Source organism: Melospiza georgiana, chromosome 6 (assembly GCF_028018845.1).
Source record: "Melospiza georgiana isolate bMelGeo1 chromosome 6, bMelGeo1.pri, whole genome shotgun sequence".
NCBI classification, from domain to species: Eukaryota; Metazoa; Chordata; class Aves; order Passeriformes; family Passerellidae; genus Melospiza; species Melospiza georgiana.
Genome location: NC_080435.1, coordinates 57,311,576 through 57,335,506, shown reverse-complemented (window position 1 = coordinate 57,335,506; position 23,931 = coordinate 57,311,576). Strand labels below are relative to the sequence as shown.

Below are 23,931 nucleotides of genomic sequence, written 5' to 3'. Positions count from 1 at the left end.
AAGCACCTTGTTTCTACTGTAAAGAGAACCTTTAGCAGCTGGGAGTGACTAAGAGGATTAAAGCACAGGTCAAGCCAATGTGAACATAATTCCTGGAATGGTGTACATAATTCCTGTTCTGAGGGCAATAAACACATGGGTTACAGCACTGCTCTGTGACTGCACAAGTAACAAATGTGTTTGCCACATGTCCTGCCTCACCTCCTCAGGCAGCTGGTCTCAAAGATAGCCAAGTGTAAAATTTTAAGACCGTGTGGTGATCCAGAGGAGCACAGCAGCATTATTTTATTGCTCCTTTCTCTTTTCAATGCTTTCAGAATGCTCTGGAGGAGGCATGCAGGGCTGGTGAGCTTTACACCAAGGCTCTTCAGAGGGCTGCCAGGTTCCTGGAGGACTGTGAAGCTCCAGCCCAGGATGCTGCAGCAGAGCTCTGTGGCTCAGGGGAGATCTGTCAGACTCCACACTGGAAAGAGGAAGAGTTCAGCTCTGCAAAGGCTGACTTAGAAAACCTGCACTCCAAGCTGAAAAACCTAGTGAAGCCAGAAGACCAAGCATGTCTGGAAAATGCTGTAGGAGAACTGGTGGAAAGGAGTTTGGCATTAAGGAAGAAAGCTCAAAGAAAGGAAGCTGATGAGCAGAGGTGGGTCTCTGAGATCTCCATAGATCTTGTTCCTTATTGTGAGAAACTTGACCAAAAATAAATCCAGGGCTGTTTCTGCTCTGATAGAAATTCAGGTAGTCAGAAATTCCAGCAGCAGAAAGGGTAAGCCTTCCTTGTTGTTCTCAGGTGTGGTTATTAAGGAAGGAAAATTGCCAGACAAAAGCCACATTACTACTAATTTACAGTGCAGTCACTTCTTGTGTATTCCAAAATGTGGAGCTTGAGTGGGAGTCTTAGAGTGCCGAAATCAGAAGAAAGCACATTTCTAGTCTGTAGTGCAGTGCTGGTGGAAGTCAGAATAGTTTTCTGAGGGTCCCTAATTCATGTGTTCCATAGGCTGTTCTGATAGCTTGGGAGGGTAAGACCCAAACAAGGCAATGGCTGTGGTTTCCTTCCTTCAGATACAGAAGAAATCTGGAGGGCCTTCAGATATATGCAGAGAAAAAGTTTGGGAGAGAGAGTAAAGGATTTTTAAACTGCTTGATCATGTTCCAGTTATCAGTACCTCAGATATCAAACCTGAAGTGTTTACCAAATGCTAACTGACTATAACTTGGAAACAGTCAGGACTAGAAGTTCAAAAGGCTTTTTTAAAACTTTTATTCTGTTGAGCCTTATGGTTGGAGAGAGGAACAACAACAACAATTTTTAATTAATCCATTCATTGTTTCATGCAGGTATTTTGAAAAACACAAAAGCTACACAGAAACCAAAGATAAAGTGTGTGATAATCTTAAGAAACTGGAAAAGATGCTTAGACAGTGTTTGTCTAAGATTCCAGTGTCTTATAAAGAAGCTTTGGAGCATTTGGAAGACAGCAAGGTAAGAAAGGCTCTGAAGAAGTTGAAAAGCTCATGCAAAACTAATACAGCTATGCATACCATGTGACATCATAGTAGGGAGAAGTGGAATTCTTTATCCTATATTTATGTATGTGTAAAACCATAGAATATATTAATGTATTAATATATTTATAATCTTGTTAAAAGACCAGTAGGAATATATTTATAATCTTGTATAATAGATCATGTGAAATGAGTCTGTCTTACTGCTCTAGAAATGAGACATTTTATTTACTCCATCTTTCTCCACAGTCTTAGCCAACAGAACTCCCTCATTATGACCATATTTTACCAGCTCAGTGCAGTGATTGCCATTTTCCTAGAGGATCCTGAACATGTTACTGAATACTTCATAAGTACTCCTGACTGCAGCATTTTATTTATTCATGTGTTTGTTTTTCCTGTAAGGTTTTAGTGTCCAGCATTGACTCTGCTGAAGAGGATCTGGTGAAGCTGAGGCAGATCTCTGGAGAGATGATGAGGTTGTGCAGAGGAAGTGACAGAGCCCTGGGCAGGATTGTTACAGTGCTGTGGGAAAACTGGCTGGGTTTGCTTGAGGCAGCCAAAGGGCTGGAAATTGCCTGTGAAGAACTAAAGCAGGAATGGAAATTCATCAATGAAGAGGTGAGTTGTTCAACATCTGTTTGGGGGGGAGTTGAGATGTGACTGTGAGAACAATGGTCTGTAAAGGGCTGAGATCAGGGCAGAACATGATTTCCCACCCTTTCTTGAACCCAAAGTCAGAAAAGGTGGAGATATTTATTCAGTCCTCTGAACCCAGAGCAGCTCTGCACAGGGTTATGTGCTTTGTTAAAGCAAACTCAAGAGATTTTGTCACTTTTCAAAGGTTCAAGTTCTGACTGTGTAATTCCCAGGAGTTAGTCACCCGTGTGAGTAAATGAACAATGTAACTTCAGGTGGTGGAACAAAAAAGCACTTTATCTCATGCTCTGCCATGGTGTTCACTTAGCTGGAACGAGAAACAATCATTCTGGATAAGCTCCAGGAAGAACAGCCAGAAAGCCTTAAAGAGAAGGAGAAGGCCACCAGAGAGGAGCTGGTGGAGTTACTCGATTTTGTGAACTCATTTGAAGAAAACATCAACCAGCAGCAGCTCCTCTTGCTCTTGCTTCTGCACCGGATAAGAAACATCCTGAATGCCCCTGAGGATGCTGAGGGGGAGGCTGCCCTCCCTGCCCTGGCTGAGATAAAGGCAATGCAGGAGCGCTGTAAGAAGTAAGTGGTGTGAAATTTCTGTCGAAGGTATGAGATAAGCACAGGATTTTACTGGATAGCAAAGAATATCTGAAAGCTGTAATGCAGTTAAAGTGACAATAAATGCTCTCCTGGGTCAGACCAATGCTCCATCTCACCCTTCTGCTGTCTCCAGTATTGGGGGGTGTTATTTAGGGAGAAGACCTGAGCCTGGCCATATCCTTTGTGGGCTGCAATTTGTTTTCAAATGCAGTAGGAATCAAGGAACAATAGTCAGTTTTATACATTCCATGTGCTTATGAATTTTAAGATTTTCTGCTCTTAGGAAAATCAGACCTTGTGCCTTTTGCAACAATGCAGCTTTCATCTGAGTGCCACTGTCTAAAATTCTCCACAGATGTTTTTTACAAATCTGATTATTGTATTCACCCTTCTCTGGGTTTGCTTTTGGGAACAACATTTGCTCTGTCAGCATCTTCAGACTGAGAACCTGACCTCTGCTATTTAAATATGCCTGCTCTCTGGTTTGATCTATCAAATAGAACTGTCTGAGGACTCACTTAAAAGAAACTGAAATAAAGTGGCATAAAACTCATAGATTTAACAGCAGAAAAACCCCCTAAATTACAGACAAATGTGGTTCTGGATATATACCTACATAATATCTGTATTAAGCATGCTCTTTGCTCCTACTTAGAGTTTAAACCATGCATTCTTTCTGGTCATCTTGCACAGGTTGTACAAAAAAGCTCAAGACCATAAAGATTCTGTGAAAGCTGAGATTCAAGAGAGGAACAAGGTCATTGAAGAAATAAGTGCTGTGACAAATGCATTACAGAATGCTGCATCTGTGTTGCTGCAGGATGCTGATGGAAAGGCAGAACAGCTGGAGGTTGGTGACAGCTCTAAACCCATGAGCCAGCATTGCTGTGGTGGGACCTTGGATTTGTCAAAATTGACTGTTTTTCTATTTAAAAATATTTATAATTAGAATTTAGAGTTGTGTCTGCCTTTTTACTGAGTTATTTGTGTCCAGAAGAAAATTTTCCTTCTGCAGGTGCTTTATGTCTGGTCTTTTCCCTCACATCCAAGCTTTGCTACTCTGAGCACCTAAAACTCACCCAAAAGTGAGTTAAGACCTTGTTCCTGTTTCTGATAGCAATGGAACAAGTAAATGCTAGCAGCAGTCCCATCAAATTATCTCTTTTAAGCAGTGTCACAGCAGGCCTGTTCCTTTTGAGAAGGCTGAGCTGAAAGGATTGAAGAATTCATTAATTTTACATAGTCCAGACAGCAGCAAGCCAAAATCTGCAGGGCAATTTCCTCCCTTACTTCCAAAGAAAATCTTGTTCCTATGAAATTTATAGCAATAGTCAGGACTGCACTGCATCTGTTGAGTGGAAATATCTATTTCATTTTGAGATGACAAACCTGATTTAGCTTGGCAAAAGTTTTAAATTCACCCACACAGATTAAAAGGGAGAAGTGTAATTGTCTCGTCCCTTAGGAAAAAAATTGGGACAGTTTTGATAGGTATCTGCTTTCCAGCTAAATAATCTGTGAAATGTGAACGTGCAGTAATACACAGAAACCAGTTTGCAGGGGACATGCTTTGTTTTGGAGACAAGAGTTGTAACTGATTCTTTCCAGTTCAGGTCAGGGAATCTGTGAACTCCCATAAATATTGGCACAATCTTAATTGGGCCATTTGACAGCAGCAGCCTTCTCCCCGAGAGAATGGGGCACGCAGCTGTTTCATGGCTTTGAGGGTTTGGGTTTTTTTTAATATCAGACCCAGTTGTTATGGGATGACAGGAAATAAATCAATCTCAGTGACTTCCATATTTCTTCTGTCTGTTGCATTTGTGTGAAGGAAAAGATTCCCAAGGGAAGACTATGAATTAGTGGATTGCTATTACTCCTGATTGAAAAAGCAAAAGCCGTTAATTTTAGTGTCTTTCATTGCCTGGTAGGAGGTTTGGATAATTTTCCCCAATAACCCGAGTTAACATTTGAGTTTCTCAAACAGCTGAGCTCAAGAGAAAGGAACCATAAAGCCAGCAAACAGAACATTCCAACTTGAAACTCTAGAAAACCTTCCAAACAAACGAATTTCTTCATTCTTCCTGCAGGAGGACTTAGCTTGGATTTTATTTCTAGGCCACAGGCTGTAGACAGTTGTTCAAGTTTCTTTTATCTCATAAAACCTACATTCTTTGTGCAGAACTGGAAACTACTGTTTTGAGAGGAGCCTGCTGTGCTGCTCTGCGTAATTGCCTGAAAGGAGACACTTCAGCCTGAAACCTGTTGCTTTTTGTGGCCTTTGTGTTGTTTATAATAATGAAGGCATGGATGTTGCCTATTAGACTCTTTCAAAGGGAAAAATGCACTTTTGGAAAAAAGGAGAGCACAAAGGTTAACATTTAATCATAGGAGCTCTTGAGATGGTCCCTCTGCTGTGGCTGTCAATGAACATCAGTGCGTCACTTCCCCAGCATGGAGCAGTATCAGGTTTAATTAATTCTTACAGATTGAAAAGCATCATTTGATTAAATGAGTCACTATTGCTTAGAGTTTATCTGCTTGCAGAGCTAATTAAATCAGGTTTGATATCACAAACCAATTTTTTCCAAACCATAATAATGGTAGGAAATATAAAACACATCACATGTGTGTGTATATACACATACATATGTACATATACACGCATGCACTCAGTAAAAACTGGGTGAAACTGCTGAAGTTACTCTTAATTTTGTAGGAGCTTCAGAATGTGATTGGCAGAGAGAGAGAAGCTCTGGAGGATATCATGGAGAAACTTCGGATCAAGTACTCTGAAATGTACACAATAGTCCCTGCAGAGATCGAAACGCAGCTGGAGGACTGCAAGAAAGTGTTGCACGACCTAGAAGAGAAGGTAACTGTTGATGTGGTTTTCAGATTCATCTATTTGCAATGTATAAATCATTCCCCATGCTTAGGTCTCTTTTTAGGGTAATCTCATGGTAAGCAATGTCAATATAATTTTTTATTTTTTTTATTAAAAATTGATGTGGCAGAATCTTTTGCAATGATTTTTAATCTTATATGGATGCTGTCTTCTTTCCAATCTGACTCTTAAACTGGGAACTAGCAATCAAAGTTGATTGCAAAGTTTGCATAGCTTAAATGAGAAAATATTTTCAGAACTAGGGTAAAAATGGATTTTGAAACAGGATTTTTTAAAATGTAATTTGCACATATGGTAGGGTATCATGACATGGTTCTTTTTGCCACCTCTGAGAACATGGTTGCCTTCCTTTAAAATCAGGGAATTTAAATAACTGAATCCCATTGCATCAATTTTTTGCAATATATTCTATCTACAAGGAATATAAGCAGTTAGCTGAAAGCAAAATTAAGCAAAATTGGAGTAATACTCTCAGTTTGGGGTCACATTTTTAGCCTGATACAATTACCATCATTGTTACTTACTCATTTGTGTTATTTTAAAAATGGAAAAAAAAAAACCCTTTCAGTTCTCATATTTCAGAAATAATAATGTTCAATCCTAATTTTTAAGGTTAAATCTCAGTTAATTTGATACAATTTGAAAGTTTAATAAAACACTTTTGAAATCCAGTTACTTTTTAATGTCTATCAAATTACTCATTTTATCTTATGTAATATATTAAGCAGCATATTGACTAAAGCTTATGAGTTCTAATTTGGTTAACTTTATGGTTTCTGTTTCAAAATGAGGCTAGTCTTTTCAGAACCAGCAGCTGGGAGGAAAGAAGAGAAGGAAAGCAAAACAGTATTTATTCTTTGAGGTTTTTTTTGTTGTTTACTGTTTCATTTACCAAGATATAAAAGGTTATCCCAAAGCACACATTACCTGTTGGAGTGAAAGAACTGGTTCTGGAAGCTAGATAATGTTTGTTTTTCATATTTAGGTATTGGAAAACATTATAAAGTGCTAAACTGCCTTGAAATTTTTCAAAATTAATTTAGGAAAAAAAAAACCTTGATGGAAGTGGAGGTCAGTTCAGTAACATATTAAGAGATACCAGTGTGTGTTAAATTGAGTTGTCATATTTTAATGTCATTCTGCTTTCTTCTAAATCTGCAAACCAAAAAATGAAAAGAAATTGTCCATTTGATGCCATAAATAATAAATTTTATCCCAGTAAGAAGTATTGAAATTAAAACCCTGCTTTACTGATAAACAGAGCATTGACAGATGAAGTGTTTTTATCCTGAAGAAATAGATGAAGTCAGAGCTTGATCTGTTTACTCATTTTCAGCTGTGTCACATCATTCATACATGATTCACTTTTATTTTGGAAACTGGCACCACAATTACAGACAATTTTCCATTTTTGGTATATTCCAGGATAGTGATGATGGTCAAGGATTCAGTGATTACAGCCTGAATTCCTTTTTCCAAAAAGTCTTAAGCACTAAGTGCAGACTGACTTCATAGGTTTTGTGGTATAAGCAGGAATATTTAAGAGGAGCCCTCTAGTTCTTTCTGTATATATTTACTTTGATTAATTAAATTTTATGAATACAACATTGTACTGTGGGTACTTTTTAGAAAGGTTGGTTGGAATCTATAAATGATGTTAATAAAATTAAGAAATGAGTAGATAATATATTAACTAAAAATGGTCTTAATTCCTCATCCCACCACAAGGATAAAGTATTTCAGTACTAGGAGCTTCAAACTAAAATAACTATTAAATTAAAAATCTTTGGCATCAAGGCAGCATGAAACTGTTCAGTGTGCATTTCCCCATAAATCCTAAGGCTGCAGCACACAAAGATTTTACCACAATTTAATGATTTCCTGGTGCTTGGCTGACCCTGGCAGCTAGCAGGGTTTGGTGAGAAAAGATGTCACTTTTGGGCAAGATGAAGGACTTTTCTCACTCCCTGCACTTCATCTAGTCCCTGGTAACCTGGTAGCTTCTGCTGTGCTGCTCTGTCCTGTGCTCAGGCAATTACTCAACTTCAGCTTTGAGAGTTTTTCTCTTTCCACAGAAAATCAGGCCCTCCAGTGCACCAATTTTTCATTTCTGTGGAGTCCTGCAGAGTGAAATTAAGTTCCTCGGACCTTTCTATTTTGGTGATAAATCTCCAAGTTTATATAGAGAAATGGGGTGTGCAGTGGTGCACTTGGATATTCCCGTATTTGTTACATGGAAGTCACAGCTGCCAGCTGAGACATAAAGGTGCCATTCTGGCTTTCTTACAGCATAAATCCAAATGTGACCCTTCCCACCATGCATAATGAGCTGCCTCTGTCAGAGATGGGAGCAAAGCACCCAGGGAGCTGCAGTGCTTCAGTGCTTTTTCCTCAGGGGTTTCTTTTCTGAGCCAGGCATTTCTTAATGAGAACAAATTAGTGAACAACGTGTAGATATTGAACCTGCCCATGTTAATGCTTCTCCCTGCAAGTGTAGCTCCATTCCAGTGTTTTTACCTGACTTGTCAAGAGAAACAAAAAGAAATGGAATGTTTTTGGTAAGGTGGTGCACAGAAACAAGCAGATCTTTGTAATCTCCCCCGTTGTTTTCTCTTTGCTCTGTCAGGTTAGCTCTGAAATCTTGCAGAACTCTCCTCAGTATGTGCTGAAAAGAAAAGCAGAAACTATTAACAATGGCCTTCAAGCTATTGAAAAGATGTTACAACAGAAGAGTGAAAACATTGCAAAAGCCAAAGAAGTTCAGAAGGTAATCTTACCAAAAAATAATCTGTGGGTGTTAAAAGATTTTTGATTGTTTTTACAGAGCCTAGTTTAGCATAAAGTGATCTTCCATTCTTTTTATATCTGTAAAAGGAGAAGTACAAGCAAGCATTTAACTGGTGAATATTTATCATTTCTTTCTCACAGGAAAATCCATGCTTTTTTCAACTGTGAATCACACCAGTAGATGCAAAGTGTTCTCTTCTCATCATGTCAGTTCTGAAACCTTTGCAATTCATGTCCCACACGCAGAACAAATAATGCTGCTGTTATCTTTGAGCCTGACCTATTTCATTTCCCTTCTCTCCACATGCAGCAAATCTGGGATATGCTGGACCTGTGGCATTACAAGCTCAATGAGCTGGATGTAGAAGTGCAGGACATAGTGGAGCAGAATGCCTGCCATGCACAGGAGCTGATGGACATCCTGGTGGCCCCCCTGCAGCAGTACCAGCAGGTGTCCCAGCGTGCTGAGCGCAGAACTGCCATTCTCAACAAGGTACCTGCAGGTGGAACAGCTTTTAAAAATCCAGTCCTATCAAAAAACAGGCTGAGGGCTTTGCATGGAACATCATCAGGGGCTGTCAAATGAGTAGGGTCACCAGCCTGCTGGGGCAAGGCTGATTCTAGCTGGGGTTTCTGGAGTGGCTGCCCCAAAGGAATGACTTAAGACATGGTTGAGGGATTTGTATGGGGAATTCTTGTCCCCCTGGGTGGGTGTTGAGGTGGTTTTCTCACTCTGCTAATGGGCTGTCTATTAAGGTGCCATTGCCATATAAATTGTGACAATGCTCCCATAAAATGTAAACGTGCAATCACCAAAATTACTTTGGTGAGAAGGAATAGCCCAAAATCACGAAATTGTTTCAGAAATTACTTTGATAAGAGGGGATAGCCTGAAATCATGAAACTAACTGTTTCAGAAAAACGTTTTTTATTTCACCATGCTAATTTAACTGACCATGATGCAAACGCATCCTATTTTCTCTTAGTCTCGTTCATACGTGCATTTATCTTATACAATGAAGCAATTGACGTGTGACTGGCTGTAACATTCTGTCATTTCCTAGGCCACCAACAAGATGGAGGAATATGAGGAGCACTTGAAGAATGTGAAAGATTGGATAGAAAGCACCAACAGTTTGCTAAGAGCTGATGCTCAGCACGACTCTGCAAAAAGCTTACACAAGCATACTGATGAGCTCCAGGTAAGAGCTGATGCAGAGAAATGCTCCTTTTAGCACTTGTTGCTTTGTACAGATGCAGTTTTCCATTCTTAATTGTTACTGACATAAGTAATTTACCATTTTCAGTAAATCCTTTCAGTGAAAAATAATTATAGTTGAAACTCATGAAATACAGGGGTTTTTTTTGTGCTGGACGCACCCATTTTGTGCAAATGCTGAACTGTTGTACAATTTCCAGAAATGTGTGATTGTCTTCTGTAACCCTGCTAAGTGGCTAGGATCACTGCCTGCATCTATAGGATTCTTTCTATACTGTGTGTGAGCCAAAAAGGCAAAGTGCTGGTTTATTGATGTCTGTGTGTTAGATAGAAACTTTGAATTGAGTTGTGGTTTGGAAAGCTGTGCTCACTGTTTCTTGAAGGTTCTGATTGGTAATTTTAAAAATTAGATGCTTGTAATATTACAGGGAAGATCAGGGCCAGTGCCAAAAAAGAAATTCTTGGAATTTTGTACTAATTTGAGTTTTCTGTGCATCTACTCCTTGGCTTAGACCAAGTGAGAAAGCTGCTGTTCTAAACACAGATTTTTGTAGTAAGACTAGTAAGAATTGTTGACAGGAAGTAGCTGCCCATTCTGGGCTGATACGGTACAAAAGCATGTAGCCACAATGGGGGAGAATGTGATTTCCAAAAGCCATGAACGTTTTTTGTGGCAAAAGCTTGTTGTCTCCTGTGCTTGTGAAATGGAATGTTTTGTTTGTCCTGTGTGACCGTGTTCACAGGAGTCTTAGGATGAGGGAAGAGATGAGGATCTGACTCCATGTTTCAGAAGGCTTGATTTATTATTTGATGATATATATTATATTAAAATTATACTAAAAGAATGGAAGAAAAGGTTTCCTCTCAGAAGGCTGGCTAAGCTAAGAATAGAAAAGAAAGAATAACAAAGACTGTCCCTGATTCTCTGTCCAAGCCAGCTGCCATGATTGGCCACTAATTATAAACATCCAATTTGGGCCAATCAAAAATCCACCTGTTGCATTCCACAGCAGCAGACAATCATTGTTTACATTTTGACCCTGAGGCCTCTCAGCTTCTCAGGAGGAAAAAAATCCCCAGGAAAGGATTCTCATGAAAAGATGTCTGCGACAGTCCTGGACTGTGAAACCAGTGGGTTTGGAAATGCACCCTGGGCTTGCATTAGAGTGGAAATTGCATTCAGTCCTTTCCTTCACACACCACCCAGATAAATGGATCGTTTCTTGCAGCCCTCACAGCTCTTCATGACAGTGTTCACTGCAGTTCATCCAGTTCATTGCAGGGAAAGAGACTTCACAGCATGCTCAACTGGCCTGATACTTCCTACAGCATTTGATTCCTTCTAATCCTTACCTCTACAACCACTGTTCAGCAGTGATGTATCAAACTTAACTCCTGTTTTGTCTCCAGATGGCTTTGGAAGACTCAGAGCAAAAGCAAAATCTTCTGCATGGTATCTGCATGGAGCTGGAGGAGCTGTCAGCAGTCTTTGAAACTGACAGTGTAATGCAACAGCTGAATGAAATAGATGTTCAAGTAGCAGCTTTACAGCATGAGATTGCAGAGGTTCTTCCACAAATCCTGCATGTGGCTGATGTAAGTCTGGGTGACCCATAAATGCCTTTTATCAGAGCTTCATCATATGTTAGGAAATGCAGATTATATCACCTGCTTGGGAAACAGGGTGTAGTGCTGGTTGTTGTAGGTGTGCCAAGCAAGGAAATTAATTTTTTGTAAACAAACCATCAGAAGGCATTTGGTAACTAATTAAGCTGTAAAGTTCAGGATTAGCATGGGAGGTAGGAGGAAAGGCTGGGATGGGAGCCTGAGATGGTTCAGCCCAGAGAAACTTGGGTTGATATTGCTGCTGTTTGCTGCTACATGATGGGAGATGACAGACAGGATTGGGCCAGGCTCTTCTTGGGGTGTTCAGTAACAGATCTCAAGTGTAACAAAGGAAATTACATCTACATAGTAGGAAGGATTTTAACTTTATTTTTTTGTGTGGTGAAGTTGGTCAAACACTAGATCAGGGGCTCCAAGCAGGGGTAACATTCCCACCTCAAGAGATACCAAATCTCAACAGGATCAGACCCCAAGTGCCCTGGTTTAATGGGTGGCAGAGACCTTTCAAGGTCCCTTCCAGCCTAACCTACTCTGTGACTGTCTCTGTGAGAATTCACAAACTCTGTGAACTCTGTGGGTTCCTTTTCCATCTGACATAAGTCTCTTCCTACTGGAAGCTGCACCAGTGTAATTACAGCACTTTGCTATTCTGATAATTATCACCACTGGAAAAATGTCTTCTCACTACTGGTAATTCCTAATGTGAATTTTTAAGGATATTTCAGTTCTATATTTAGGGTTTAAAACCAGACCAGATGATCTTGATGATCTTGAATATTTAATTCCTTTAGAAGTTATGACTAAAAGTAATTTATAACAATTAGCCTTTTGGTTGATAGCATCCATTAACAGCCTGCATATGCTGCACTCATTTTTCAGTATTTCTTTATAAATTTAAGTGAAAGACAGAAATGCAAGTTGGCTTTTGTGTTTGGGCTAGCTGCAAATATTCCCTTTGTTCCCAAAATCTAGGAGCTGGATGCCATTGAATCTCATGTGAAAGTGTTTGAGAAGGATGTTGCAGAAATGAAGACAATCCTGTCATCAGAAGATCTGTTAGAATTTTCTCCTAAAGACCAACTTAAACATGGACAGGTCTGTGAAAACTCCTATCTAGGCTTTTTTTCCTGATCAGTGTAAAGCCTGAAGTGAGACTGTTGAGGGACCTTTTCAAGAAGCACAGTCAAGGTTTGAACACAAAACACTTGAAATTAAAGCACTATTGAGAATATGTGCACAGAGAACTCGAGTGTGTAACTGAAGCACATGTCAGCCATGGCTGCCACATTTGAGGATCTCCATTTTTTTGGGAAGTTTATGGCCTGATTTTCAAGAGACACTTGCTGCACACTGCTCCAATTGGCACCAAATGGAAATCTGAAGTTAGAAAATTAGGCTTTGTTTTTCCAAAAATGGAGGCAAACTTAGCAGAGGATTCTTTTTAATTCACACCAGTCCACAGTGTTATCTGCTTAAATACAAAAAGCATGGGTTCAGTTTCATGTGAGGAATAAAAATGTCATCATACCTCTCATCATAATTCTCATAGCAAAGCTGTGCAGCTTGGTTGCCCAGAGAACAATTTTGTAATAACTACATTACATGGAAAAACTAAAGTAATATTTCTTCTGGAAAATGATGTTCCCCTACTTCCTTACTGTAAAGCAAAGCCTGGATAGTACAAAAAATTCCTGATACAGTCTGCTTATGAATGAGAGAATAAGCATCTCTATTTCCACTGGGGCATTTTAAAATAAAATCTACCTGAGAAGGAGTTTAACAAAAGTGTTAGTAAGTTCTGTAGATGGTTTGTATTTATATATTTTTTTTTCTGGAGTTCCCTGCTGACTGGTTGGCTGGACAAAAGACAAAAACCAGAATTTGCCTAGAGAGACATCAAATAATGGCACCACTTTAACTGTCTTCACTGCCAGTGATGTTCTGCTTTGAAATGAGCTGCTTAGTAAATAGCAACTGATTTGAATGTCAGCCTTTTCTGTCACTGTGCAAACTTTGTATATGCAGAAAAAACAGAATTGTAAATATAACTTATATCTTTGTCTTGCTTGAGACAGCCTCAGTGTGGATTTTCATTTATTTGTTCCAAGAACAAGAATCACAGAATATTCTGAGTTGTGAGGGACTCACAAGGATCATAGAGTCCAGCTCTTAAATTAATGGCCCATATGGGGATTAAATTTTCTTCCTTTTTAAATGGGAAACTCACTAAAGAGAGCTTTTGTTCATCATTATTGTAGTATAAATTTATGGTGTTGATTTTTCTAACTCAATATCACATCCATCATCTCTGTTCTATCCTGACAGGTTATACTTGAGCATGTTGGTCCAATGCAGAAAACCATTGTTCATATACAGTCCTATGAAGATGCTCTTCAGCTGCCAGGGCTGAAAATGCAACCTTTCTCAGTCTTCCAAAGAGCAAGACAACTCTTGAGAGAACTGAAGAAATTAGAAAAAATTACTAAGGAACAGAATGAGCTACTGGAGGTAATTGATATTTTTTTTCCCTATGGTCACCTGTACCTCCTTTTTTTAAAGTAATTTTGATCTTTAAACACTACTGCTTTTGCAGCCGTACAGTTACACCTACTGTGTCTTCTGTTTAATGGTTTGGGGATTTTTTTTTTGTTCTTTTTTCTTAATGAATTTGATCCTGCAACAAAGCACACTGAATAGTCTTGACATACATTTCAGATTTCCGATTCAGCCACAGCTGACAACATACTGTAGAAGGAAGGAAGGCTCAGGTGTTGCACTGGTGATTGAAGTCCAGTGTTCCATACAGGCACTCACCAACTCCTGAAACTCACCTTGACCATGGAAATTCTGGTTGACAGCCATTAGACAGCAATTGCTAGCATCAGAAAGTCTTCTACTAATCCAAATCAGTGAGCCAGGAAGTTTGCCATTCCCTACAGCTGTGTTGTGGTTAATTCACTGTTTTGGGGCAGGCCAGCTTGTGTTGGGGTCCTGGAGCTGCTGCTGGCCAGGCCAGGTTTGGACACAGAAGGGAAACAGCAGCAGGAGGAGGCAATGCTGGCAGGTCAGGGAGGGTTAACTCAGGGCCAGGGTGAGTTATGGAACAGCCCCAGACCTGAGGGAGGCTCTGTGCAGCACCTCCCTGAGCAGTGAGGCTGTGCCAGCTCAGGGAAGTTGTAATTCAGGAGCTGGGCATGCTCCAGTGCCCAGGCTGGAGGAAGTCTGGGCTTCTGTAATGCAAGTTCCCACGGCAGCAAGGAATTAAAGTTCTCGTGTGACCCACCCATTTCTTGGCAGGATGCTGACAGCACCTAGAGAAATGTTACATTATCTTTGCTGATTTGGTTTTCCTAAGCTATGAGGGTGAAGCAGAATGCTTTAAAACATCTAACTGGGCATTTCAGAGGCCAGGCAGAGAAGTAGCAGCTAAAACAGGGAATGTTCGTTTTTGATTTTCACTTTGAGAAATGGAGAGCAGAACACAAAGAGAAAAACTCAAACATGCCACATGACTAGTGCATGCTTGGAGTCAGAAAAAAGCAGTGACTATATTAGATCTGTACAACCCCTACATTCTCTTTTTTTTCTTCAGTCCATACAATTTCTTATGTCCAAAAAATGGATGTGGTAAAATGTGCCTTTTTCAGAGTTACCAGATCAAATAATGGAGAATTTTCAAAACACTTTAAAAGCATCAGAAACAGGCTACTTTCCATTTATCAGTTGTTGTAATGACACTTGTAACTGGTTTTTGTGCAATATTAGGTCAAATTTTAGATTTTTCTCCTTTTTGTAAAGCCGTGACCTTTTTTTGCTCAGCATTTGCCTTTATCTTGTAGACACCCAACAATCTGTAGCTGAGTGAAATTTCTTTGTGAGAAAACAGATTGGAAAAATTGCAATTCTTGGCAGCTAGTGTATCAAACTGTGCAAAAGAGATTTTCCAGTGCAGTTGAATGGGTTGAAAGCAGCAGCACTACAATACAAATGTAGCAGCAGCTGAGGTGTAACAAAGGATAAAGCCATTAAACCATGGCATTTTGAGTGCTGCATTAAAAAGGTGGTAAGAATTCTGCTAGAGAGGAAAGCAAATGGGAGCCAAGCCTCCTGTACAAATATATACATTTTTTCCCCCCTGGGGATTAGTCTTTGGATGAGTTTGCCCATATTTTGCTATGGATGAGGCAATGGAATATTGCACCAGTAACTTTTGTATAATTAAGTTGCATTGTAACACCTGAAACAGTAATTCAGAAACAAAGCCTGCCATAGAATCTGAAAATTCTCTGGGACAGGAGTTTAAGTGACTTAGTTATCTGTTGAATGTTGCCCTCTGTTTTTTTTATTATGGCCTGTTAAGTTCCACACCTAAATAACGTCATCAGGAAGAAGATTTGGAAGCCACATCTGCCTCTACTGGTTTTCAGTGCAAGAAAGTGGTATTATTTGCATATCTGATGATTTACTGGTGTCATTTTCAGTAAGCTCTTCCAAAACAAATACTCTGTGGGTAGGTGGGCCTTTTCCATGGGTAGGTCTTCTGGAATTAGCATGGAATTAGCAGGAAATTCCATGCTAACCAGGAAATAACTCAAAAGAAAGGCAGAACTTGTAGGAAGAAATCCAGTCTCACATATATGGCATAATTTGTTGTATTGGATAAAGTATAGAATCAGATTTTCTTTCCCCTGAGTGGAAGGCAGAAACTAATTAATTATCTTCAGGTAAGTGAATATATTCATATATTGGTCCGTGACAAAGACATTGGAGTCTGTATACAAAATATTCAGACTCTTTCGTTAGTCTAGGAAATCTGAGGTAGAACGCAATTTATTACTAAACAGTCCTATTCATATCAAATTAAAGCAGTGAGTAAGAGAATCTTCCTTTTAGGAGATCTTCTTTTACTTTCTCATCAAAGCTGAGCAGAAGACCTATTCCTTTTTCTTTCCTCTCTGATTCTTTGCCTGTGGCACTAAGATTATAGGCCACAAATATCTTCCCCTTCAAATTGGTTTTCTTTTCTTTTAAGTGAGGAAAATATTTTCTTCTTACTTTTAACACCTGTAAAATAATAATGATTATTTAGAACCTTATTAGCCTGCATTTTCTTGAGAGGGAGTGCTGCTATGAAGAAGTGACTGAAGAAATGGCACTGTTGCTGTTGATAGCAGGAGACTCTCTGCTCTGTGAACACTTTGCAGTGAGATCTTTGACCTGTTGGGTCACTCAGGTGCTGCTGGCAGCACAGGAGGATCAAGCCTGTTGACTTCATTGTTTCTTTATTGCCTTTTGCAGGAAGGAACAGCCCTTTGTTGTTATTTGTCAGCCTCTGGGTCCAGAAACACAGAGCCACCAAGTGCTGTGCATAGTCAGTGTTTTCACAAGATATTCTGACTTTAGATGTGACAGTTTCCTAATGACCTGAGACATCATGACAGGCTGTGGCTGACAAATCTGTGTGTGTGGGGAGATTGCCCATTTCTGCATGGACAGCAGAGCCTGAGGGGCAATGAGATTTTGCTGTCATTGTCAAATGACTAAAAGTGAATTTGGCTGTTTCTTACATGTAACGGGTTTTCCTGTAAGCCATGTAAACAGAAGTTGTTCATATGTTGGGAATGCTTATCATTTTTATTGGAACTATTCAAATAGTCAGGCAGTGTGGTTGGGTTATCCTCTGAGCTGCAGTGTTTGCCTGGTGTACACCACAGTTCATTTTGAGCAGTTTCATTTTTGGTTTTGCAGAACTAGCTGGCACTAAAGACTTGAGCACCAATAAAAATTAGTTAGGCTTTCTACTTGATATGAAACCCTTTAATTTCTCTCTTTTTCACAACCTTTTCTAAGCTGTAATGGATGTGGTGAAATCTGCTCCATTTCCATTCAATAGCCAAATTCATAGTTCTGCTTTGGGGCTCCTAGACAGAATCCTCCACCATACTTCACCTTGTGGGTAGAGCAGCTTGTTTGTCTTTAGCAAGTGAATAATAAACTTAGTGAGGGATGGGGTTGTGCAAAGTTAGCAGAGCAAATACAGATTGTAGTACACAGAACTGCTGGTACAAAGGAGGCTTCAGTACTCTTCAGTTCAACTGTGCTTCCTTACTGACTTGTTTGTTTATGTACTCCTTATTTCAAAATTATTTATGGAGATTGCTACTTCACAGGAAACTGTAAAGAAAACAGAAGAATGTGAGCAAGAAATTGAAAAGTTGAAACAACTCCTTAAGAACAATTTGGGTGAAATATCACATGAAGATCAAACAGAGGCTCAGAAGACTCCCTGTCCAGAGGTGGGTTTCATTCTTTTAATTCCTTATCCTGACTAACACTAGTCATGATGATGCAGAGCACTGAGAAATAGGGGTGTGCTTCCCTTCTCCATGCAGGCAATTGAATGCCATAGTGTGACCATGCAATGAATTACAATTAATATTACTTTGCAAGTTGGGTATATCTTTCATAGTATACTCCTTACTGATTTTGGTGTGTCATTTGTGGCTGTATCAACTTGGAAGAAGAATTGAGTGCTGTTTTGATGAAACATTATGCAGCACTGAGAGCTTAGCTGTGCTCAGCATCCTGCTAATTTTCCTGAGGTGGCAGCTTGGGATAGTGCCTAAGGAGAGAGCCAAGTCCCTTTCTGATGTCTGGTCATGCAATGCCACTTTTGGGGATTCTGGTTAGGGTTAGATTCATTAGACTCCTTTCTTTGTCCTCACTGCCCCACTGTGTTTTCATCTCTGGGAAACATCTGTTGCTCTTCTCTCTACAGTCAGCTGTTTCTGTAATGGATGAATTGATGTTTTTAATGCAAAAATAAGATGTGTTTCAAGGATAGCACTGCAGAAGTCAGGAAATTACTAATTAAATGTAATAACTATTTATAAACTGCCTCTGAAATGCTCAGTTTTTTTCCAGTCAGTCACAGTAAAGTTAATACACTTAGATTGTACTTGCCTAATAACTATAATCACTCAGTAGGCTCCTAAGTACATAGCTGCTCTGCTGTCAGCTGGTTGGATGTTGGAGGCTTGCTGTAGTGCTCAGCATGATTCATTTCCTGATTCTTCCTTGTTTTTGTCTCTGAGTGTAGGATTTTATGGTTAATAGTTCTTGTTTTAGCAGAAAACTTGGCAGATACAGCATTGCATGAATAGAAGTGGGCAGTGGAATTGCCCATCTTCCTGGAGGATTTCAGGAAAAGAAGTGATTTTAAGAAAGAGTTGGTTTCTGAGGAGGTTATGGCTAATTAAGTTTGCAAAAAAGTAGCTGGCAAATCTGTGCTGGCAAGTGTCCTGCAGTGAAATAAATAGATATACTGTTCCTAGTGGACATTCATAAATCATGCCAAATTTTCATGGATGTCTGTTACTTCATTTCAGTGATGTTTTCTTTCCTTTACCTTTGGATGATTTTATCTTGTGGTTTTGAGTGTACAAAAGGAAGAAAGCATTGTCAGAGCAGAGTTCCCATGCCCTTTGAAAATTTGCTGGAGCTCTTCCCTGCACCTTTCCTGTCATGCTGCCACCCCAGAGCTATTAGCAGAAGCTGTAGAGGAGACAGGAGCAGCAGCCTCACTGCTTTCATCTGCCACAGATTATTACCTGCATCACATCCCTAATGACAGAGCCTGCTGTGGAGCCAGGGCTGTTCTCACTTCAAGCCTGGCATCAAAGCTTGCTGTGATCAACTAAGCCCAGTGTGCAAAGGGATATTTAGCCAGGTTTCACTCTTCTGAGCAAGTAACAATGCTTCAAAGAGCTTTAGCACTTTCAGTAATGGAGGGAGTAGGGCAATTCATTCCACGTCCTGCCTTACTCTGTTATTTGCTGGGATTTCTTGGGTCACCTGGAGGCTGGGTGGTGAGGAAAGCCCTGGAGAAAAGTCTAAGGGCAGAACACTGGCTGGAGGAGTAGTCATGGCCAGGAAGGAGACCAAGATTTATTTCCCCCTCTGTTAGTGCAGTTACTTGGATTATTGTTTAGTCTCTGCAGAATGTTAAATATTTTCTGTCAGCTTTGTTGGGGTCCATTTATTTCTCCCAGTATCACATTCAAAGACATGGCATAATTTTGGCCCTAGCCACATTCCCAACACCCACCAAATGGTTTCTTTCCTTTGGGCCATCTTCAGCAAAGACTGAGCCCTGAGCTACCCTCATTTGCTGGCTTTGCCCTCCTCAGGGCTTTCCCAAGTGTTCAGGCTGCCAGGGAAGGTGCTTGGAAGTAACATCACTCTGTGACACACAGAGCAATGTAGCCCATCTGCATTCCCTTGGTCCTGGAGGAAGCTGCTGCTGCTCTCATGGATATGCAGGACCTAGTTAGAATTTGTTCCAGCCTGCCACGTTTCCTTCCTCACTGCCAACTTCTGCTTCACAAGTGGCAAGGGCTGTCCTGAGCTGGATCTGCTGCTGCTGGTTTGCATGCACCTGGACATCTCCTGCAGTGACAATGGGGAACTGTCCCAAAGCCCAGAAAAAGGAGAAGGGAGAAATGGCCCCAGTACCAGTAAGAGGCATCCCTGGTGTCATCTGTAATCTTGCTGTTTGGTTAAAAGGGAAAAATGGATGCTTACGGATGTTGTTGCTCCTTAGGGAGAAATGGAAGCTGTAAAAGAAGAAATCATAAAGCTGTGCCAAAGAAAGGAAGATTTCCTTACCAGGATGAAGAATTCCATGTCTGAGCTTCACCAGTGCCTACAGCAAGAAGTGCCTGAAGCAGCAGATGAATCCCCAGCCTCTGCATTGGCCCAGAGTGACCTGATTGGGACTGAAGTTTCTCCTCAGCAGGTAAGTGATCACTCCCCTGAGGGCCAAGAGGGGAGGTAAATACCCCTTCCTGCTCCTGGGGGAGTGGCATGTGACAGAGGAGCACCCCTGCCCCTGTGAATCAATACTGTCTCTCCTCCCCTTTGTGTTCAGAAGGACTGAGAGTGAGGAGAAAATAGGAGAGGTGAGCCTCTGGTTATTTCTTAGCATTTCACTTCCAACATGATGTTTGCATCAATCATCAGCAAAGTGCTCCATGTGTAGTTTTGTTGATGACCTGTTGTTCTGGGATTTTCAATAAATTATTTTCATGGGGCAAAATGAAATTTGTCCCTTTTGTAGCTGTGCTGTTGAAACCTAACAGCATCAAATCCCAATTTTCAGAGGTGCTTAGAAACTGCAGCTTTCAGTCACTTTAATGTAGGTTGCCAGATGTTCAGTGTTGCTCCAAAAGCAGATCTCAAGTGGTAAATTTGTTTTGGTTTACAGGCAGAAGTGAAGAGGCTTTTGCTCTTCTTGTCATGATTAATTGGGTTGTCTCTGTATGTGTGTTTCTGTAGTTGAAAAAAAGAGGAGTGATATCTCTTCTGCCTTCCTTAGATGAAGAATCAGAAGACTGTTCTTCACACAGCAAGGTGAGTCCAGTGTTTTATATATATATATATATATATATATATATATATATATATATACACACAGCTGTGTATGTAAGATAGAAGATTTTGGTAAAGCAGAAATTATGAAAACTGTGAAAATCTGGAATATTTCAGAACAATTTAAATTATCTGTTATTACTCCAGTGCCAGTATTACACAGCACCATGTTCTGTGAGGTGTGATCCTGCTTTTGGTGGGATTGCCTATTTGCTAATGCCCTCTTTGTGGAAGTGTTAAAGGCAAAATATGGCCTTAAATACCAATGTTTCCATGTGGAGGTGGATTTCAGAAAGAATTAGCCTCTGAAATACCAAAACATAAATAGCAGAATTTATTTGTATGTTTAAACATAAGAAAAAAAGGGTGAGATTAGACTAATGGGAATGAAGTTTGGATAGAAGAGATTTCTGGTACATTGGGAGGCACTGCCCTACTGGTTGCTCTGAATCTGAGGGGTCTAAATGCCCAGGTGAACTGCAGAGGGGCAAAGCTAATTGCTTTTGGGAAAAAAACCTCATGGCAAGACAAAGAAAAGAAGTCCAAACAGTCTGGGGAGCTTGTGCCTCACTATTGATCTAAGCAATCTTCAGTTTCAGGGTTTCTCACTCTGCCCCTTCCCTGGTGCAATTTTCTTTACATGTAGGACATTTTTGGAGGCAGGACTGCAGAAAGACAGATAGTGTTTTGTTGGTTTGTTTGGGGTTTTTTCTGATTTTTTTTTTTAATATTGTAAAAAATGAGAATATTTTAGAGAACATTATCAGTGTCATCTAGCTGCCACTCATCTTGCAGCAGAGCTATAGAGCAAGAAGAGAGGTGGGACTTGGGAAACACAAATATGGACAGATAGACAAGGCAGAAATAGAGCAAAGTGTCATTAGAGGTTTGCAGTGCTTTACATTGCCTGGAGGAATATCTGAGCTTCCTGGTCAGAAGCTAAAGCTGAGCTGTTACTGCTTTCAAAGGGAAGTACAGCCACAGAGAAAGATGCAAGATTTTGGCCTTCAGAAGGAGATGATGAAAGGCCCAAGGAAGACAGTGCAACCTCCTGGTCCTCTGGTACCTTGTCAGATGGCATTGTTCAGGTAATGCACTTGGGTTTAGCTCTGTGGAGGTGGGAACTCATCTTTGTGGAAAAGATCTACACAAGTCCTAAGTATTGCTGAAGCCTGCACTGCAAGAGAAGTTTGGAATGCAGGACAAGGTGGCCAAATTCATATCTTCCATCTCACACTAAATCTTGCCATTTAGAATCTCTTTTTCTGTTGTACATACTGGTTGGACTCAGTGACCTTAAGCATTTTTTCCAATCTAAACGATTCAATGTTTGTAATTCCTTTGAGCTTCACAAAACCCCCAAGGGCAGAAATGCACATTTAGTAGCAGCAACTTGTTCCACTGATTCCTGAAAAGGCTCTAAAAATGTGGGGGATGATTTGTGGAAGAGGTTCACTTTGTACATAAGAAAATCAGTGTCTGGAACACCCAACCAGGTACAGTTTTGGTGCTTTTCTGCTCTTCATGGTGCCTCAGTAAAGTTGTGACAGCTGCAATTGTTTGTTTCTGTACATCAGTGCCTCGGGCATAAGGAAACTGCTCTCTGTGAATATTCTTGGGCCAGGACCACAGTAGGTTGAGGGGTTGCGGCTCTTTCAGGCTTCTCTAGCACAACAAAGCAGTGGAACATAGAATCAGAAAGTCATTTAGGTTGGAAAAGACCTTTAAGATCAAGTCCAACCATAAATCAAACACTGCCAGGTCCACCACTAAACCATGTCCTAAAGTGCCACATCTCCACTACTGCACATCTGTATGGAAGATAAGAAATATTTCCACTATTGCCTCTTTCTCTCCAGGATGAGGATGTTTTAACTGAATCACACAGCAAACATGATGGAGAAACATCTCTGCAAACTTTGGAGGGCCCTGAAGGTCCTGGCACAGGCGATGGCAGTCTGGCTATGGTGAGTTTGCAGGCCTGACCAGGGTGACCTCCTGAGTGAGTTGTGTGCCTCCCTAGTGGGCAGAGGCCCTGGTCCAGTGTGGTTTTGCTGCTGGAGTTTGCTGCAGTATGATGTGGTGGGATACCTGCAACCCTTTGTGGGCCTGTTCCTGTTGGCTCTGGGTGATAAATTTTCCATTGCTCCTTGAAAGTGCAATTTTCTAGGGAAAAAAATGGAGCATTTTCAGCAAGGAAGCTGCTGTCATTCATACAGGCATGAATGGAGAGTTTGAGTGATGTAACTAACATCAGCCATGGAATTTATAAATGGCAGCTACAGGAGGAATTGAGGAGCTTGACATGTGTTGCTGCTTTGTGGAAGACATGCAAAGGCTCAGAGAAGAGTGGGCAGCAGGTTAAATACAAAAGAGTGTCTGCAGACATTGGTGCTCCAGGATGGCCAGGAGCAGCAGTCTGGTGGCAGAGCAGCTTCAGCTTTTGGGATCACAGAGTCCTGGAGTTGTTAAGTTGGAAGAGACCTCCAGGATCACAGAGTCAACCATTAACCCAGGACCACCGTGCTCAGCACTAAACCATATCTCTAAGTCCCACATTTTTTGAACACTTACAGGAATGGAGATTCCACCACTTCCCTGGGCAGCCTGTTCCAATGCCTGACAAGCCTTCCAGTGAAGAAATTTTTTTTTCTAATATCCTGTGCCAGGGGGATTGGAACTAGGTGACCATTAAAGGCTCCTTCCTAACCAAACTGTTCTATCATTCTCTGATGACACTGATAGTTGGAGCAATGCATTTTGGCTCTCTTTTTTTCCCTGCCAAATCTCATTTTAATATGAAGCTTGTGCACTAGCACTGGCCATCTCAGTTGCCTGAATGTGTGCTCTGGAGCCAGGGGAGCATTCTGTTCTTGTAGTGTTGCTTCATTTACTTACTGAGTACCAATATTTGCATATGTGGAGGCATATACATCCTGTGCAGCCTTCCAAGTCACTGCTGTTTATCTCCAAGTACTTTGGACTTTTGTTGTGGACATGTGCAGTGCAATATTGCTTCTTCAAGGAGCGTGTTTAAGAAGAATTGCACAAGACGTCCTTAAAAATACACCATTTTTAAATTGTATGATCTAGAGCCCAAGTAAAGCATATTTAATTGCTGGAACTGAACACACACAAGTAGCTTGTAAGCGTTGTCCAAGAGCTTGTTTTGCAGCTTCCAACTGCATTGCTTTTGTGTGTA

The 23,931-nt window shown here is 40.5% G+C and overlaps 1 protein-coding gene across 1 annotated transcript in view; it reads left to right on the top strand.

Moving 5' to 3' along the window:
* SYNE2 (spectrin repeat containing nuclear envelope protein 2) overlaps positions 1-23,931 on the top strand; it is a 159,234-nt gene that overhangs the window by 61,739 nt on the left and 73,564 nt on the right. Inside the window, exons 50-66 of the mRNA XM_058025942.1 lie at positions 318-640; positions 1,339-1,483; positions 1,912-2,127; positions 2,474-2,739; positions 3,454-3,610; positions 5,480-5,635; positions 8,295-8,435; positions 8,766-8,948; positions 9,520-9,657; positions 11,085-11,270; positions 12,273-12,395; positions 13,626-13,808; positions 17,471-17,596; positions 19,903-20,097; positions 20,637-20,711; positions 21,698-21,817; positions 22,589-22,696. Of these exons, the coding sequence (XP_057881925.1) occupies positions 318-640; positions 1,339-1,483; positions 1,912-2,127; positions 2,474-2,739; positions 3,454-3,610; positions 5,480-5,635; positions 8,295-8,435; positions 8,766-8,948; positions 9,520-9,657; positions 11,085-11,270; positions 12,273-12,395; positions 13,626-13,808; positions 17,471-17,596; positions 19,903-20,097; positions 20,637-20,711; positions 21,698-21,817; positions 22,589-22,696 (2,841 nt within the window). The remainder of the gene's footprint in view (positions 1-317; positions 641-1,338; positions 1,484-1,911; positions 2,128-2,473; positions 2,740-3,453; positions 3,611-5,479; positions 5,636-8,294; positions 8,436-8,765; positions 8,949-9,519; positions 9,658-11,084; positions 11,271-12,272; positions 12,396-13,625; positions 13,809-17,470; positions 17,597-19,902; positions 20,098-20,636; positions 20,712-21,697; positions 21,818-22,588; positions 22,697-23,931) is intronic.